Source organism: Scyliorhinus canicula, chromosome 17, assembly GCF_902713615.1.
Source record: "Scyliorhinus canicula chromosome 17, sScyCan1.1, whole genome shotgun sequence".
NCBI lineage: Eukaryota > Metazoa > Chordata > Chondrichthyes > Carcharhiniformes > Scyliorhinidae > Scyliorhinus > Scyliorhinus canicula.
Window position 1 is genome coordinate 14,390,705 of NC_052162.1, and position 18,226 is coordinate 14,408,930.

At 46.2% G+C, this 18,226-nt stretch overlaps 1 protein-coding gene and 2 long non-coding RNA genes across 5 annotated transcripts in view; 1 reads left to right on the forward strand and 2 right to left on the reverse strand.

The window, feature by feature from the left end:
- The window catches only part of il1rapl2 (interleukin 1 receptor accessory protein-like 2), a 1,090,987-nt gene that overhangs the window by 1,038,266 nt on the left and 34,495 nt on the right, over positions 1-18,226 (forward strand). For all 3 annotated transcript variants that reach the window (XM_038775345.1, XM_038775344.1, XM_038775346.1), the window contains exons 8-9: positions 1,784-1,929; positions 11,112-11,255. In XM_038775345.1, coding sequence (XP_038631273.1) covers positions 1,784-1,929; positions 11,112-11,255 — 290 coding nt within the window. The remainder of the gene's footprint in view (positions 1-1,783; positions 1,930-11,111; positions 11,256-18,226) is intronic.
- On the reverse strand, positions 11,491-17,809 carry LOC119951948. The gene is made up of 2 exons (XR_005457723.1): positions 17,733-17,809; positions 11,491-11,759 (listed from the first exon to the last, which is right to left on the reverse strand). It is a non-coding gene; the product is annotated as an uncharacterized LOC119951948 (long non-coding RNA).
- LOC119951947 overlaps positions 17,808-18,226 on the reverse strand; it is a 35,334-nt gene continuing 34,915 nt past the window's right edge. Inside the window, exon 4 of the long non-coding RNA XR_005457722.1 lies at positions 17,808-17,874. This is a non-coding gene — a long non-coding RNA (uncharacterized LOC119951947). The remainder of the gene's footprint in view (positions 17,875-18,226) is intronic.

Genomic DNA, 18,226 nt, shown 5'->3' on the forward strand with positions numbered 1-18,226 from the left:
GTGGCCTAACAGCTAGCTTGTAATGCAGAACATGGCCAGCAGCGCGGGTTCAATACCCGTACCGGCCTCCCCGATCAGGCGCCGGAATGTGGCGACTAGGGGCTTTTCACAGTAACTTCATTGAAGCCTACTTGTGATAATAAGTGATTATTATTATTAAATGACCGAGCAAGCTCTTATGTTTGCAACGGTGAAAGAAAGTGGCTAACCAGCAGCAAAGGGCAATTAGGGACGGGGATAAAATGCTTGGCTGGCCAATGATGCCCACATCCTGTGAATTAATCAGGAAATAATTTTTAAAATAAATAAATTTGGAGTACCCAATTAATATGTACTTTTTTCCAATTAAGGGGCAATTTTAGCGTGGCCAATCCAACTAACCTGCACATCTTTTGGGTTGTGGGGGTGAAACCCACGCAGACACGGGGCGAATGTGCAAACTCCACACAGTGACCCAGAGTCAGGATTCGAACCCGAGTCCTTAGCGCCGTAGACCCAGTGCTATCCACTGTGCCACCGTGCTGCCCTCATCGGGAAATAAATATAGAAACATGATTATGTCCCTTGAAACTGCCCCACGATTCAATTTTACCAAGACTGAACTGTGCCTTAACTTCATTTAACGGCCTCATTTCTGTAACCCTTAATATCTGCTAGTCTATGATCTGAATTATTTAATTGGCTCCCTACCTCAATAGGTTTTTGGGGGAGACAGTTCCATATTTCACTAGTCTTTGCATGATTGAAGAAGTGCTTCCTTCACCCTTGGACAACACAGTTCTGATATGGGTGGCAGGGTAGCACAGTGGATAGCACTATTGCTTCACTGCTCCAGGGTCACAGGTTCATTGTGTGGAGTCTGCACATTCTCCCTGTGTCTGCGTAGGTTCCCTCCAGGTGCTCCAGTTTTTCCTCCCACAAGTCCCGAAATACTCCCGCTATTAGAACAGGCGCCGGAAAGTAGCCACTAGGGACTTTTCACAGTAACTTCATTGCCGATAATATAAGCCTACTTGTGACAATAAAGATTATTATTTTTGGATGGTGTGCCCTCTTGTCCTGGGCTCCCCCACCAGAGAATATTGTTTCCGTCGACATATCCTGTTAGCGCTCTGGTATAGTAGGTTTTGGGGTGGTTTAGCTCACTTGGCTGGACAGCTGATTCGCGATGCAGAGCGAGGTCAGCAGCCCGTGTTCAATTCCCGTACCGGCTGAGGTTATTCACAAAGGTCCTGCCCTCTCAACCTTGCCCCTCGCCTGGGGTGGGTGACCATCAGGTTAAATCAACGCCAGTCAGCTCTTCCCCCCCCCCTCAAAGGGGAAAGCAGCCTATGGTCATCCGGGATTATGGCGACTTTTACCTTTTTTTGTCAGCTTACAAGAGGGAGTAAGAGCGAAGCTGGCTCCTTCCACCTGCCAAGTCCATCAGGCTCAAGCTGTAGAATGCAGCAGTAAATCTGACCTCTGAAGCTATCCGGCTTTCAAATTAATCGCTGCACATCTGCCACCCCATCCCCATCCTAAAATAGCAGCAGAGAGTGGGCCGGTTTATCTGGCTGCTGGTTCCATTGTACTGCTGTCAGTTTTATGTTCAATGAGTCCTTGATTTTCTTTGTATAAGTACACTGTTGTAGCTCTGTGATGTTTGTACCTTTTGTGTAAAGGTATTGTTTACTGTTGAATAATTAAAGTAGCAGCAGTCATTAATACACAACCAGGAAAGCGGTGAAGCTGAGCACATTTAAAGGTTTGATTTTCTTCCCCCCCCCCCCCCCCCCCTCAGGGTTCTAAATGAGCACCTTGGGGAGAAGGAAGTGGAATTATCGCTGTTGTTCGATTGGGTGAAAGAGACAGACCTGGGAAATTATACGTGCATCGTAGAAAATCGAATTGGACGCTCACAGACCAGCATTCTTCTCCAGAGAAAAGGTAACCATCGGCAATGCATTGTGCGGAAATATAACTTATTGATCCCATGAGATCTGTGTTTCTGCACGTTAAATGATCAGCAGCCATTAACTCTTTGTTAGTCAATGTAGTAGTAAAGGAAGATACTTTATGGAACGCACGGTAGACTGGATAAGAACAAGGTTTATTTACACTGTACACAATAGCCACAAGTGTTACAACTTCTCACCCCGAGGGGACGCCCTCCCTGACCTGCCCCCAGGCCGGGGTTTATATGGTGGCACTGTAACACCGTGGTTAGCACTGTTGCTTCACAGCACCAGGGTCCCAGGTTCGATTCCTGGCTTGGGTTACTGTCTCTGCAGAATCTGCACGTTCTCCCCGTGTCTGCATGGGTTTCCTCCAGGTGCTCCGGTTTCCTCCCACAAGTCCCAAAAGATGTGCAATTAAGTAATTTGGACATTCTGAATTCTCCCTCTGTGTACCCGAAGAGGCACCGGACGATGTGGAGACTGGGGGCTTTTTACAGTAACTTCATTGCAGTGCTTTTTTAAAATTTAGCATGCCCAATTCATTTTTTCCAATCAAGGGGTAATTTCAAGTGGCCAATCAACCTGGCCTGCACATCTTTTTGGATTGTGGGGGAGAAACCCACGCAAACATGGAGAGAATGTGCAAACTCCACAAGGACAGTGACCCAGAGCTGGGATTGAACCTGGGGCCTCGGCGCCGTGAAGCAGTGGTGCTAACCACTGTGCCGCCCAGCTGCACTTTGCAATGTTAATGTGAGCCTACTTGCAACAATAATCATAGATCATAGAGTTTACAGTGCAGAAGGAGGCCATTTGGCCCATCAAGTCTGCACTGGCCCTTACAAAGAGCACCCTACTCAAGCCCACGTTTCCACCCATCCCCATAAACCAGTAACCCCCACTTAATCATTTTAAACACTAAGCTTTGGACTGTGGAAGGAAACCAGAGCACCCGGAGGAAACCCACACAGACACGGGGAGAACGTACCGACTTCTCACAGACAGTGACCCAAGCTGGGAATCGAACCTGGGACCCTGGAGCTGTGAAGCAACTGGGCTCACCACTATGCTACCGTACTGCCCGTGCTAATCTTTAATAATAAAGATTATTAGATCCTGTGAAGCTCCTCCCAGACAGAGGGGAGGCTCCACCCCCTCAATTACCGGGGGAGTTCATATTCCATGGTGTAGGAGGGGAATCGAATAGTGCTTGGCCCCTGAGGGGGGTGTCAGACCAGTCACTGTCCCAGAAATGAGCACCCAGTTTATTCTCTGACTACACCTGACTATTCTGATACTTTTGTGGCCCGCTTTCCATCTCCCACCCACTATGAAATGACCCAAAACTCTGCTGCCTGTATCTCAGCTCACATACCAAGACCTGCTTACCCGTCACCCAAACCTACATTGGCTCCCAGTTAAGGAATTCCTGCATTTTAAAGTTCTGGTCCTTCTTTTCAAATACCTTCACCGCCTTGCCCTGCTGTATCGCTATAATATCCCTCTTCCCCCCCTACCCCCGATACATCTGGATTCATCTAATCCAGGCCTCCTGAGGATCCCCAATTCTGATCGCTCCATTGGCGGCTGCGTTTTTCTTCCTTTCCACTACTTGGACCCTCCTCAAACCTCTTTGCCCCATTTACCCTCTATTCCCCTTTATAAAAAGAATAAGTAGTGCTGTAAAGATACCTCTTCCACGCAGCAATCCTCAATTCCCTTTGGCTGTTGTGTTTCCCAATAATAATCTTTATTATTGTCACAAGTAGGCTTACTTAACACTGCAATGAAGTTACTGTCAAAAGCCCCGAGTCGCCACATTCCGGCGCCCCTTCGGGTACACAGAGGGAGAATTCCGAATGTCCAAATTACCTAATAGCACGTCTTTCGGGACTTGTGGGAGGAAACCGGAGCACCCGGGGGAAGCCCACGTAAAGACGGGGAGAACGTATGAACTCCACACAGGCAGTAACCCAAGCCGGGAATCGAACCCGGGTCCCTGGCGCTGTGAGGCAACAGTGCTAACCACTGTGCTACCCTGCCGCCAACCTTAAAACCTGCCTCTTTGTCCAAGCTTTTGGGTCATCTTTCGTGGATACCTCCCTGATGGCTCCTGGGAAGCGCCTTGGAGCAGTGGTGCGCATTATAGGCGCTAAGTCAACGCAGGGTGCTGTTGTAGACCTGAAGCTGGAGGGAAACATCGGTGTTCTGGGCGGTCATCCAAAGATAAGTGTGTTTGGAGCACCCTCTGCCGTCTACTCCTGGACACAGCTGCCCAAAGTGCCTGCGGTTGAAAAACCCAGCCCTTTCTGCTGGGAGCGCTGGAGAAATAAGCAGCACTTTGTTGTATTCCACTGCAACGATTTTGACGGATGTTTCTCCAACATATGCATATATATATTTTAAAAAACGTAAATAAGGGATAACTGGAGGGCGCCCTGTGAGTGTGATGCCTGTGCTTTTATTCATTGTTAACCCACAAGCAGCGTTTGAAAAGACAACGTGCAGCATTCCACACCCAGCTTGGCTCAAATTCCCAGCGGATTCCTTTTGTTTGAGAAGTTTTATTTAATTTCTCTGGTGGGAATTTGAAAACGCATCACTGACGATGCGAGGCCCAAGCCTGAAGATGATTCCTGAGCTCTAGGGGAAAAATTCCTGGCCCAGATGTAAAAGGCACATGTTTGACACTCTCCCAGTGAAGGGCAAACTCCAAAATAAAGTGATTGCAATCAAAATATTGCCATTTAAAAACAAAAATGAAACGAAACCGCCTTTGCACGGAAGCAATTGTATTTCTTGGGAAGATGCATGGGGGGGGTTATGTGATATTTAGTTCTCCAGTGTATCAAAAAAGTGGGTCAGATCCATCATTCATTTATCCACAGTCTGGTCTCTCTTTTTAATCGTGCCGTAATGCATGGAGGTGAGAACACAAACATGACAAATTGCCCAGCTTGTGCCTCTAATGGGCTGGAGATTTATGAAGAGCGCGGATCATTAGGAGATGGGTTGCTGGGGCGGACCCAGTTGCAGCGAGCGTGCAGTCTCGCTTATTCGCCGCCTGTGTGCTTCAAAGGGGTCGCTTTGCAAAACCGCGGGGAGGTTCAGGGTCCCTTGTCCACCGATCCCTAAAATGCAGGAGTCTGGTGCAAAAAAAATATTCAGTAGAAAATATTCGGTGGAATGGAAAAGGACGTTTTAGCACAGCTGTACAAAAGCCCTGTGTTTAGTTCATGTCTAAATTACTCAGCCTCATTCTGCCAACAGCGTTTTTAGAAAGGCTGGAGTCTGTGAAGGAGTGCACTGCGGATTGATCAGGACCTTGCCGGGGTTAGATAAAGTGGAGGCGAGATTACACTCACCAGAATCGTAGATTCCCCACAGTGCAGAAGGAGGCCGTTCGGCCCATCGAGTCTGCGCCAGCCCTCTGGAAGAGCACCCGACCTGGATCCACTCCCCACCACAGGAACCACACCGAATCTGCAAGTCTTTGGACACAAAGGGTTAATTTAGCACGGCCAATCCACCTAACCTGCACACCTTTCGACTGTGGGAGGAAAGGGCAGCACAGTAGCACATGTGGATAGCACTGTGTCTTCACCGCGCCAGGCTCCCAGGCTCGAATTCCCCGTTGGGTCACTGTCTGTGTGGAGTTTGCACGTTCTCCCCGTGTCTGCGTGGGTTTCCTCCGGGTGCTCTGGTTTCCTCCCACAATCCAAAGATGTGCAGGTTAGGTGGATTGGCCATGCTAAATTGCCCTTAGTGACCAAAAAGGTTAGGAGGGGTTATTGGGTTACGGGGATAGAATTTTCATTGAATTTTCATAGAATTTACAGTGCAGAAGGAGGCTATTCGTCCCATCGAGTCTGCACCGGCTCTTGGAAAGATCACCCTACCAAAGGTCAACACCGCCACCCTATCCCCATAACCCAGTAACCCCAGCCAACACTAAGGGCAATGTATCATGGCCAATCCACCTAACCTGCACATCTTTGGACTGTGGGAGGAAACCGGCGCACCCGGAGGAAACCCACGCACACATGGGGAGGATGTGCAGACTCCGCACAGACAGTGACCCAAGCCGGAATCGAACCTGGGGCCCTGGAGCTGTGAAGCAGTTGTGCTATCCACAATACTACCCTGCTGCCCCGTAAGGGTGGAAGTGAGGTCTTAAGTTTGTCAGTGCAAACTCGCTGGGCCGAATGGCCTCCTTCTGCACTGTATGTTCTATGAAACCGGAGCACTTGGAGGAAACCCACGGGGAGAATGTGCAAACTCCACACAGACAGTCACCTGAAGTCGAAATTGAACTCAGCTCCCTGGCGCTGTGAGGCAACCGTGCCAACCACTGTGCCAAGGGGACTTCACTGGAATATAAAAAGTTAAGGCGGTGCAGTCCATTCAAGACAGTGTTCTCTCCCACAAGACAATACTATTGATCACTTGAGTAGTCCTGAAGTAATCATTTTAAACCTGAGATCAATATGTTTCTGCTCAGTAAGGTTATCAAAGGACATAGCCCCAAGGCAGGTGGAGCTTGATACAAATCTAACTGAATAGTAGAACAAGGCATGAAGGTCCTCCTTCTGTTCCTATGGTCTTATTAAAACGAGCATGCTGGTTTTGCACAGTGGGCTAAACATCTGGCTTGTAATGCAGAACAATGCCAGCAGTGTGGGTTCAATTCCCGGACCGGCCTCCCCGAACAGGCGCCAGAATGTGGTGACTAGGGGCTTTTTGCAGTAACTTCATTGAAGCCTACTTGTGACAATACGTGATTATTATTATTATGCCTTAGAAAACCAGGAGGTTTTAATGTCACAAATGCAATAATAGCCTGTGGATAACAAGAACTTAGGTCAATCTGTTTAGGGTTCCAACTATTGCGGTACTTTTGATGTCCCCATGTATTCCATCTCCTCCAGGAATCTCTCAACTATTCTGCTCTATCTGACGATAGATATTCACTTGCGTTAACTTGGTGCCGACTGCTGACAACCACTGCTTCATCAGTCGTAAGTTGCATGATCACAGAATCATTGAATTCCTACAGTGCAGAAGGAGGCCATTCGGCCCATCAAGTCTGCACCGACCATTCGAAAAACTACCCTACACAGACCCAATTCCCGTCCTATCCCTGTTACCCTGCCTAACCTTTGGACACTTAGAGGCAATTTAGCATTGCCAATCCGCCTAACCTCTTTGAACTGCGGGAGGAAACTGGAGCACCCGGAGGAAACCCATATAGATGTAGGGAGAAGGTGCAAACTCCACTAAGACAGCCACCCAAAGTCAGAATCGAACCAGGGTCCCTGGCCCTGTGCGGCAGCAGTGCTAACCACTGTGCCACCGTTCCGCCAATGTGAAATGTTCTACTCTGAACATGATTTGAATGATTTGAAGCTCTTCAAGAAAAAGCAACTTTTATTTTACAATATCACCTGCAGCTAATAATAATAATAATCTTTATTGTCACAAGTAGGTTTACATTAACAGTGCAATGAAGTTACTGTGAAAAGCCCCTAGTCACCACATTCTAGGCATCTGCTAGGGTACACAGAGGGAGAATTCAGAATTTCCAAATCACCTAACAGCACGTTTTTAGGGACTTGTAGGAGGAAACCAGAGCATCCAGAGGAAACCCACGCAGACGTGGGGAGAACGTGGAGACTCCACATAGCCAGTGACCCAAGCCGGAACTGAATCTGGGTCCCTGCAGCTGTGAAGCAACAGTGCTAGCGTGCTGCCATTGGCTTCCAGCACATTCCCCAACAGCATATTAGTACGACTGCAGGAAGAATGCCACCACTATTGTTGATGTCCATAGGAAGGCCTGTCATAAGAAACAAACTAACGTGGGCAATATTCATTGACGTACGATTCTGGCTGCATATCAACTCACTTTTCAATTGTGCTCACTCAGGCTAAGACAATAGACAAGTGCTTTTGTTATTGACACGTTAAAGGCCTGACGTTAAAGGTCACATTTACAAGCACGTGTCAATAGCAGGTCTTTTTAAAGAAAATTATGAATTTAAGTAGGTCCACACATGTCACTATTAGAGGGTTCTGCACAGAGTGTATCCTGGGTGAAAGGGCATGGAACTGCCATGAATTGGCATGGTGGATATAAAGGGCTATTAGGGTATGGATCGATGCATGAGTTGGCATGCATTGCCTTGGAAGGGGGGCATAGAGGACATGGACCTTCCTTTTCAATGGTTTTCTGAATCCAGACTATGGTTCATGACTCCTCAGAGGGGCCATGAAGAACGAGTCATGGAGAATCTGGCCAGTCTCCACAAAGGTTGCAGGAGGCTAGAAATACTTATCTATGGAGGCAGCCAGGTCAGGATCCCTTAACCACCGACACTGAACATTAGGGGTACCGGGAATGAGGGCAGGAATCCCAGAATCAGGTCCCGCCTACTCATTTTAATTGGCTTACGACTCTCCGAAAATTAAGCCCAAAGTGTCCAATGAGAATCACCCCACATTCTGGGTGGGATTCTCTCAGCCCACGGCCGGGCCGGAGAATACCCTGACCGGCGCGAATCGCGCCATGCCGCCCCGACGCCAGCACGCGATTCTCCGCAGAGCGCATTGGCGGGGTGGTTGGCGCGGTGCTGGATGGGGGCCTCTCTGCCAGGCCGTCCGGCCGATTCATGGCCCGAGATGGGCCGAGCGGTCATGAAAACGGCGAGTTCTGCCAGCGCTGTCCACACCTGCTCTCAGCCAGCAGGACTCGGCGGCATGCACGGATCCCAGTTTGCGCCAGGAATAGCAGCTGGAACGGTGTGAACCACTCCAGTGCTGTGCTGGCCCCCTGTAGGGGCCAGAATTAGTCATGGGGTTGGCCAGTTCACGCCGTCGTAAAATGCGACACCATTTACGATGGCGTGGACACTCTGCCGTGGGATTTGAGAAACCCGCCCCCTATACCTCCACACAGAATCACAGAATGGTTACGATGCAGAATGAGACTACTTAGCCCATCATGTCTGCACCGACTCTCCAAATGAGCTAATTAACTTTTTGGTCTCTAATTGCCCCAACTATTTCCATGGTCTTTATGTATTTATAAAATAACCTTGGGCTTTCCATGGTTTTACTTCCCAATATCTTTTTCTGCCCTCTCTTTGCTTTTAATTTCTTTTTTAATTTCACCCCACGCACTTTTGATATTCTTCATACTTTCTAAAGTCTTGTACCACAGCATCTTGCTGCCTTTAGCTGTCCTCCTCTCCCAAACCCTGGCAGACGAACTGTATCTGAGCATGCAAGGATATCTTTGAAAACCTTCCCCACTCAAAACCCAAGTCCACAGCAGGGTAAAGCTGGCTGCTGATTGGCTTCAATGGAGAGACCAACTCTCTTTCACCTTGGAACTAAATGAGTGGTTTAAAGAGCAGTGTTTTAAACTCAGCATTCTCAACAGTTTTCTGGGACTTTGGAGACTCTCGTCTATCCACTGTCAGCACACAGGTTGCTGCAATTGTCTCCAAGTGCAAATATCTTGCACGTTCTTCTCTGTGAAACAATCTGGGTCCCCTTTAATCTCTACCAATCATAGAATTTACAGTGAAGGAGGAGGTCATTCGGCCAATCGAATCTGCACCGGCTCTTGGAAAGAGCATCCTACTTAAGCCCATGCCTCCACCCTATCCCTGTAACCCAGTAACCCCACCTCACCTTTTTTGGACACTAAGGGCTATTTAACATGGCTAATCCACCTAACCTGCACATCTTTGTTAATCAAACCACCCTGACTTGCTGTCAGACAGGAAGGTCCCATGACTTTCATTTTACCTTGAATTAAAGACACAATCCCAAAACATTTTATAAGCCTCATAATTGAAATACTACCAACATTGTTTCTACATAATAAGTTAGAATATATTCATATCTTTATAGCAACACAAATACTGTCATGTTTTTCCACCAATTTGATAATTTAATTTCCTATATTAAACTATAATGCATTTTACAAACACCTAGAGTATGATTGAGTTCTTTGTTTTTGACTGAACAAAGAAGTCCCATTAAATAACTTAAATATTGGTCACAAATCCATTTCAGATTTCTTTAAAGATGTGCACCGTATAGGATATCTTTTAGGTGAGTCTGGGCATATTTCGTTCAAAAGTCGGAGGGCATTTTTAAAAACTTAATTAATAGGTTAGATTGACAATGTAATGTTGGCAACGTTCAGAGTAAGATTTGACGTAAGTTAGTTATGATATTGTATCTAATATTTTTGGGGTTATTTTTAAGGCACAAGTTTAGAGAATTAGAGAATAACACACAGTAGGAGGAGTTTTTTTGGCTCACTGTTTCATTGCCAGCTCTTTCCCTAGAGCTCTGCAATTTTTTTCCTCCTTTAGTTATTTATCTAATTCAGGTCCACGGGGTTGATCTTGGCTATGGAAGGACTTTCTTATGAGGCGAGGTTGAGGAGGTTAGGCTTGTACTGATTGGAGTTTAGAAGAGTAAGAGGCGACTTTAATGAAACGTATAGGATTCTCAGGGGGCTCGACAGGGGAGATGCTGAGAGGATGTTTCTCCTTGTGGGAGAGTCTAGGATCAGAGGGCAGAATCTCAGTCAGGAGTCGCCCATTCAAGACAGAGATAAGGAGGAATTTCTTCTTTCAGAAGGTAGTGAATCTGTGGAATTCTTTACTGCAGAGAGCTGTAGAGGTTGGGTCGTTCAGTATGTTCAAGGGTGAGATAGACAGGTTTCTAATCAGTAAGGGAATCAAGGGTTATGGGGACAAGGTGGGAAAGTGGAGTTGAGGATTATCACATCAAATCAGTCATGATCTCATCAAATGACGAAGCAGACTCAGTGAGCTCAAGGGTCTACATCTGCTCCCACATCTTATTGTCTTATGGTCTAATTCCTTTTTTGAAAGCTATAATTGAATCTGCTTTCTCCTCGGAGGGCACGCTGAGTAAAAAAAAACATCTTCCTTTTGGTTCCTCGACAATTATCGAAGGTCGTGCCCTTTGGCTGCTGACCCTTCTGCTACTGGAAGCTGTTTTCTCTGCATATGAGGGGCCAGTTCATATGGATCGGTGAATTTTTCTTCAGCTCACCATTGCAGGTCACTGTCTGTGCGTTGCTGTGATTGACTACTTTGTGATTCTGTCACCCTCCATTTGTTCCAGACTTGATGTACAGAGTGGAACTTGCAGGCGGCCTGGGAGCCATTCTCCTCCTGATCACCTTTCTTGTGACAATATACAAATGCTACAATATTGAAATGATGCTGTTTTACCGGAGCCATTTTGGAAGCGATGAAACTGAAGATGGTAAGTAGACACACATTCTAATGATGCCTTGCTTCTCTATGATATGCGGCAATTCTTGAATTTAGATTTGACGTACTTGTACAGGAATTTGCTTATTACCTGTTACGGCAGTGATCTCTTTTGTTGCAAGCTCAGATCCTCACAGGGTATTCATGTAACCATTTTTCATCAGTTAAGTACAAGTGAAATAAAATGTTCTATTAACCAAAAGAGACGGTTTCTTGCCAGACATCTGTCCACAGGATAATACTTTAATTTAACAAAATGTCTAACCATACGCTGTTGTCATATTTTTCATAACACCAATCACACCACAAGTGTTTTTTGTGCTGTTGTATATTTTGCTGCATGACAGCTCTACCAGAAAGTCATTTGTGTGGACAAGATAATTTGTTTGAAGCTTTTGGCTCCATTTTAACTTTTTTGTTTCTGTTACCAAGCACATATTTCCTCCAGCGTTGGGTGGAGACTGAAAGGGGTCATCAGTTACTAAAGCCAGTGATCCTGCCACGAGACAAAAAAATTGTTGCTTATAAATATAGAATTTTTTAAACATGTTGCTGCCTGTTAAGGAATGAAAGTGAAAGTTACTGGGCACAGTTTGCTTTTATGCCTGACTGATTCACCTGAGGAAGGAGCAGTGCTCCGAAAGCTAGTGATTTGAAACAAACCTGTTGGATTTTAACCTGATGTTGTAAGACTTCTTTATGTCTGAGGATCTGTGCTGGGTCCCCTATCGTTTGTCATTTATATAAATGACATACATGACTATGTGGCTGGTAGGATCAGTAAGTTTGTGGATGACACAAAGATTAGCCGGGTGGTTAACAGTGAAGTTGAGTGTCTTAGGTTACAGGATGATATGGGCGGGCTGGGCAAATGGACAGAAAAGTGGCAGATGAAATTTAACCCTGAAAAGTGCGAGGTGATACACTTTGGAAGGCGTAATGTAACAAGGAAGCATTCAATGAACGGCATGACACTGAGAAGTTCTGAAGAACAAAGGGACCTTGGCGTGCTTGTCCATAGGTCTCCAAAGGCAGAAGGGCAGGTTAATAGGTGTAAAAGACATATGGGACACTTGCCTTTATCAATCGAGGCATTGATTACTAAAGCAGGGAGGTCATGTTGGAGTTGTATAGAACTTTGGTGAGACCACAGCTGGAGTGCTGTGTGCAATTCTGGTCACCACGAAGGAAGGATGTGATTGCACTGGAGGGGGTGCCGAGCTGATTCACCAGGATGGTGCCTGGGATGGAACATTTAAGTTATGAAGAGAGGTTAGATAGGCTTGGCTTCTATTCGCTGGAGCAGAGAACACAGAAGGGCGACCTGATCGAGGTGTATAAGATTATGAGGAGTATGGACAAGGTGGATAGGGAACAGCTGTTCCCCTTCATTAAAGGGGCAGTTACGACGGGATCAGGGGCAGGAGGTTTCGGGGGGATTTGAGGAAAAGCATTTTTTACCCAGAGAGTGGAGATGGCACTGCCTGGGAGGATGGTACAGGCGGGTTGCCTCACGTCCTTTAAAAAGTACCTAGTTGAGCACTTGGCACATCATAGAATTCAAGGCTGTGGGCCAAGTGCTGGCAAATGGGATTAGGTGGGCAGGTCAGGGCCCTTCATGCGTTGGTGCAGATTCGATGGGCCAAAGGGCCTCTTAAGCACTGTATTATTCTGTGATTCTATTCGCAAATCCAAGTTTTAAAAAACCCCTCAGCGGAATTCTCTGTCAGCGGGATCCTCCACTCTGCCGGCAGCGGACCCACGCCCGCGGGTTTCCCGACGGCGGAGGGTGGCCACAATGGGAAAGCACATTATCCAGCTGCAGGAACGGAGAATCCCGCTGCCGGCAGGGGAGCGTCGCTCCGGAAAACACAGCTGGCAAACCGGAGAATCCCGCACCCTGTCTGAACAACCTTTTATTTTGGCTGTCATTTTTCGCATTATAGAATAGTTATGCTAGTTACCTTTAGATTTGCTAGTTGATAGGAAAGTCACTGAAACGCGTAAACATCTAAACTCTGTTATGGAGTGGATAGTCTCTGAATACACTCAAATATATTTATTTACAACCATGCAGGAGAACTGCTTTCCTGATTTTGAAAGCAGGGGATGAATTTGTTTCTGTGCATATGTGTTCCACAGGATTTCAGTCTGAATGGCAAAGGCATCTGCAGTAACACTTCAATACTTTTTAGATTATGCTAGCAGATTTCCCATGATCTTGCTCATAGTGAGTCAAAGTTGCACATTGAAGTGTAACATCTGCAGAATAAAAGAAACTGAGTGGAAGGCTTATGAAAATAGCGTACTGCACCCAAGACTTTGAATGCCTGTGATAATATATTTAATGCAGGATCTTTGTTTAATTTGGATGTAATAAATGTTGCACACAAGCGCTATTTGCCAAGTGCTCAGTACAAATTCCTTTAAACATGCCCAACTCACATCTCAACGGACTAAACCTGATGTTCTCTGCTTTGAGTGCTGAAGGGAGAGCTTTATCTGGTTCAGTGAAACAAATAGGAGTATCAAAATGCACGGCAGGCAGGCTAGCGGTGAGTACAGTAAACTGCAAGCTTTGCAGACGTAGCTGGTCCTTTTTGTTTAGGAATTCTCACACTGCATGCTATGGAGATAGACAGAAAGGTCGTGAATCATGGGCGTTGGAAATTAACGAACGTTGGAAATGTGACCAAGAAAGGCCGACAAACGTTTCCTCACCCTATTGATAACACAGCTGGCCAGGGCTTAAACATCTAAAATCAAGCAGATTTGTCTCGTATATCGCAACATCTTCAGCTCCCAGTCGGCAAACTTTGTGAGGCACACATCTGATCAGAATGCACCTGCTTTTACCTGCCAGGGAATGTGATTGTCAGACTGAGCCAAGATTCTGCTCCTGCTTACTATCAGGCAGTGCTGTGGATCATCAAGGCAAACTCTGCCAAGGCAGCTGGAGAATGACTCTGCTCCTCCAGAATCCCAATGATTTCCAGGCATTGCAGCTCAAATTGGCTTCTTAGCCTCTTTGTGGAATGTGTTTAATCTTTGACAGGGTAACATATTCATACCGAGCTGCCAGACATTCATGAAGGGGTGATGAGAATAATTGTTACTGCACCTAGAAACTTTTTGCAGTATTTCTTTGCTACTTTGAAAAACTGATGACAAATATATTCTATATTTGTCATGGAATCAATGCACAAGATATATGGTTAATGCCCTCAGAAGATGGGGCTCTAGCTCACTATAAAGAGCGCATAACCTAAGTTTCTCATCAGTGCCAAACTGATGCAGTGCTTCATTGTTCAACATTGCCAAAGTTTATGTGAGACACTGAACCAAATTGTCTGAAGTGATAGCATAATAGTATCCCTGCCTATATTAGAAGGCAAACTGGTTAGTTCTCTCTGTGTTTTGGCCAACATTTGTCCTTCAACATTTTTTATAAATTCATTTACGGGATTGACGCACTATCAATTATAACGAGATGAGAGTAGAGAGTAATCGAGGCTTTATTACACCGAGATGTGTGGCCTCCTACAGCAGCTGGTGAAATGGCTGCTGTTCGGAGAGCACACACATTTATACTCCGTCTACTGGGCGGAGCCAGCAGGCAGGGATCTACCCCCGCACCTGTAGTACAGGGGCCTTACCGTAATACCAATATATACAATATAATATAACAGTGGTGACTGCCACAGGGGTATCGGCATTTCTGTCTGGGCCAGCATTTATTGCCCTCCCAGGTTTCCCTTCAGAAGGTGGTGGTAGGCTGCCTTCTTGAACCGCTGCAGTCCCTGAGGTGTTAGGCAGGGAATTCCAGGATTTTGTCCCAGTGACAGCAAAGGAACGGTGACATATTTCCAAGTCAGGATGGTGAGTAACTTGGAGAGGAACCTCCAGGTGTTGGGGTTCCCAGGTATTTGATACTCTTGTATTCTAGATAGTAGTAGTTTTGGGTTTGGAAGGTGCTCTCCAGGGAACCTTGGTGAGTCCCTGCAATGCATCTTGTAGATGGTACTCACGGCTGCCACTGTTCATCGGTGGTGGAGGGAGTGAATGTTTGTGTAATGGGTAACAATCGAGTGGACTGATTTTTTCCAGATGGTGTCAAGTTTCCTGAGTGTTGTTGGAGCTACACTCATCCAGGCAAGTGGAGAGTATTCCATTACACCCCTGACTTGTGCCTTGTAGACGGTTGTCAGGCTTTGAGCAATCAGGGGGTGAGTTACTTGTCATAGGATTCCTAGTCTTTGACCTGTTCAGGCAGCCACAGTATATAGCTAGTTCAGTTTATGGTATATGATAACCCCTAGGATATTGATAGTGGAGGATTTAGTGATGGTAATGTCATTGAATTTTGCCGGGGGTTGGTCAGATCCTCTCTTGTTGGAGATGGTCATTGCCTGGCACTTGTGTGGGGCCAATGTTACTTGCCGCTAGTCAGCCCAAGCCTGGAGATTGTCTAGGTCTTGCTGCCTTTGGATGTGAGGAGTCGGAAATGGTGCTGAACATTGTGCAATCATCAGTGAACATCCTCACTTCTGACCTAATGATGGTACGTAGGTTATTAATGACGCATCTGAAGAAGGTTGGCCAGGACAACATTCCTCTCCTGAGGAATACCTACAATGATGACCTGGAGCTGAGATGATTGATATCCATCCACCACAACCATCTTCCTTTGTGCCAGGTCTGACTCAAACCAGCAGAGGTTTCCCCCTGATTTCCATTGACTCCAGGGGCATAACGATCCTGGCGCAAGGTTTGCTAGTGTCACACAGAGGGTTTAAACTAATGTGGCAGAGGGGTGAGAACCGGAGCAATAGGTCAGAAGGTGAAATGACTGAAGGGGAACTAGAGGATAGGGCCAGTAAGACTCAGTGGGAGAGCAGGCAAGGTGATGTTGTGGAACACAGTGGGCCTGGTGGTCTGAAGTGCATTTGTTTCAATTTGAGAAATATAACAGGTAAAGCTGATGAACGTAGAGCTTGGATTAGTACTTGGAACTATGATGTTGTTGCCATTACAGAGACTTGGTTGAGGGAGGGACAGGATTGGCACCTTAACGTTCCAGGATTTAAATGTTTTAGGTGGGATAGAAGGGAATGCAAAAGGGATGGGGGAGTTGCATTACTGGTTAAGGAGAATATCACAGATGTACTGCAGGAGGACACCTCAAGAGGGCTCATGCAGTGAGGCAATATGGGTAGAACTCAGGAATAGGAAGGATGTAGTCGCAATTTTGGGGGTTTACCATACACCTCCCAACAGCCAATGGGAGATCGAGAAGCAGATATGACAGCAAATTTGGGAAAGGTGTAAAAGCAACCAGAGTTGTTATGGTGGGTGATTTTAACTTCCTCTATATTGACTGGGATTCACTTCATGCCTGGAGCTTGGATGGGGCAGAGTTTGTAAGGAGCATCCAGGAAGGCTTCTTGAAACAATATGTAGATTGTCCAACTAGGGATGGGGCTGTACTGGACCTGGTATTGACAAATGAGCCCAGCAGGTGGTCAAAGTTTCAGTAGGGGAGCAGTTCGGGAACAGTGACCATAATTCAGTAAGTTTTAAGGTACTGTTGTATAAAGATAAGAGCAGTCCTTGGGTGAAGGTGCTAAATTGGGGGAAGGCTAATTATAAGTCCATTAGGCAGGAACTTAAGAATCTAGGTTGAGGGCGGATGTTTGAGGATAAATCAACATCTGGCATGTGAGAGGTTTTCAAATGTCAGTTGATTGGAATTCAGGACCGGCATGTTCCTGTGAGGAAGAAGGATAAGTATGGCAAGTTTCTGGAACCTTTTAAAACGAGGGATATTGTGAGCCTCGTCCAAAAGAAAAAGGGAAACATTTGTAGGGGGAAGAAGGCTGGGAACAGACAAAACCCATGAGGAATATAAAGAAATAGGAAGGAACTTAAGCAAGGAGTCGGAGGGTTTAAAGGGGTCACAAAAAGTCATTGGCAAACAGGATTAAGGAAAATCCCAAGGCTTTTTATCTGTAAATAAAGAGCAAAAGGGTAGCCAAGGAGAGGGTTGGCTCAGTCAAGGACAGGGAGATAATCTAAGTGGAAATGCCAGAGGAAATGGAAGAAGTACTAAATGAGTACTTTGCATCAGTATTCACCAAAGAGGAGGACATAGTGGATGATGAGTCTGGGAAGGGTGTAGAGGTAGTCTGGGTCACACTGAGATCAAAAAGGAGGAGGTGTTGGGTGACCTACCCCAGAATACTGAGGGAAGCAAGGGAGAAAATTGCTGAGGCCTTTATAGAAATCTTTGTATCCTCAATGGCCATAGGTGAGGTTCTAGGGAACTGGAGAATAGCTAATGTTGTTCCTTCGTTTAAGAAGAGTATCAAGGATAATCCAGGAAATTGCAGGCCAGTGAGCCTTACATCAGTGGGGATTCTTCAAGACAGGATTTACTCCCATTTGGAAGCAAGTGCAGTGCGGTACTTACCTTTGTTCTTTAGCTAGGGCTCCTTGATGCCATACTCGGTCAAATGCTGCCTTGGTGTCACTCTCACCTCACCTCTGCAAATCAGCTCTTTGGTCCATGTTTGAAAGCCAATTAAAAACAAAATACTGCAGACGCTGGAGATCTGAAATAAAAACAAATGGGCAGAATTTAGAGGACTCATTCGCCGTGGGCACAAATCCCGTTATGGTTGTTAAACCCCACGAGAAGGTGAATGATATTGGGATTTGTGCCAGCGAGATCTCGGTTTGAACCTTTACCCATCACATGCAGGTCATCCTTTTATGGGCATTGACCTGATGCCCACGAATGTTACGACATTTTAAATATGCTTAAAAGGCTTTTTGCAGCAACATCCGCCCACGGCACATCCTCCCACCCAGTCGATGTGACTTAACTGTTGATTTTCAAAGACGAGAACCAGTCATGATGACCATGCCAGGGACGGGGAGGTGCGTATCATTCCCATGGCATGA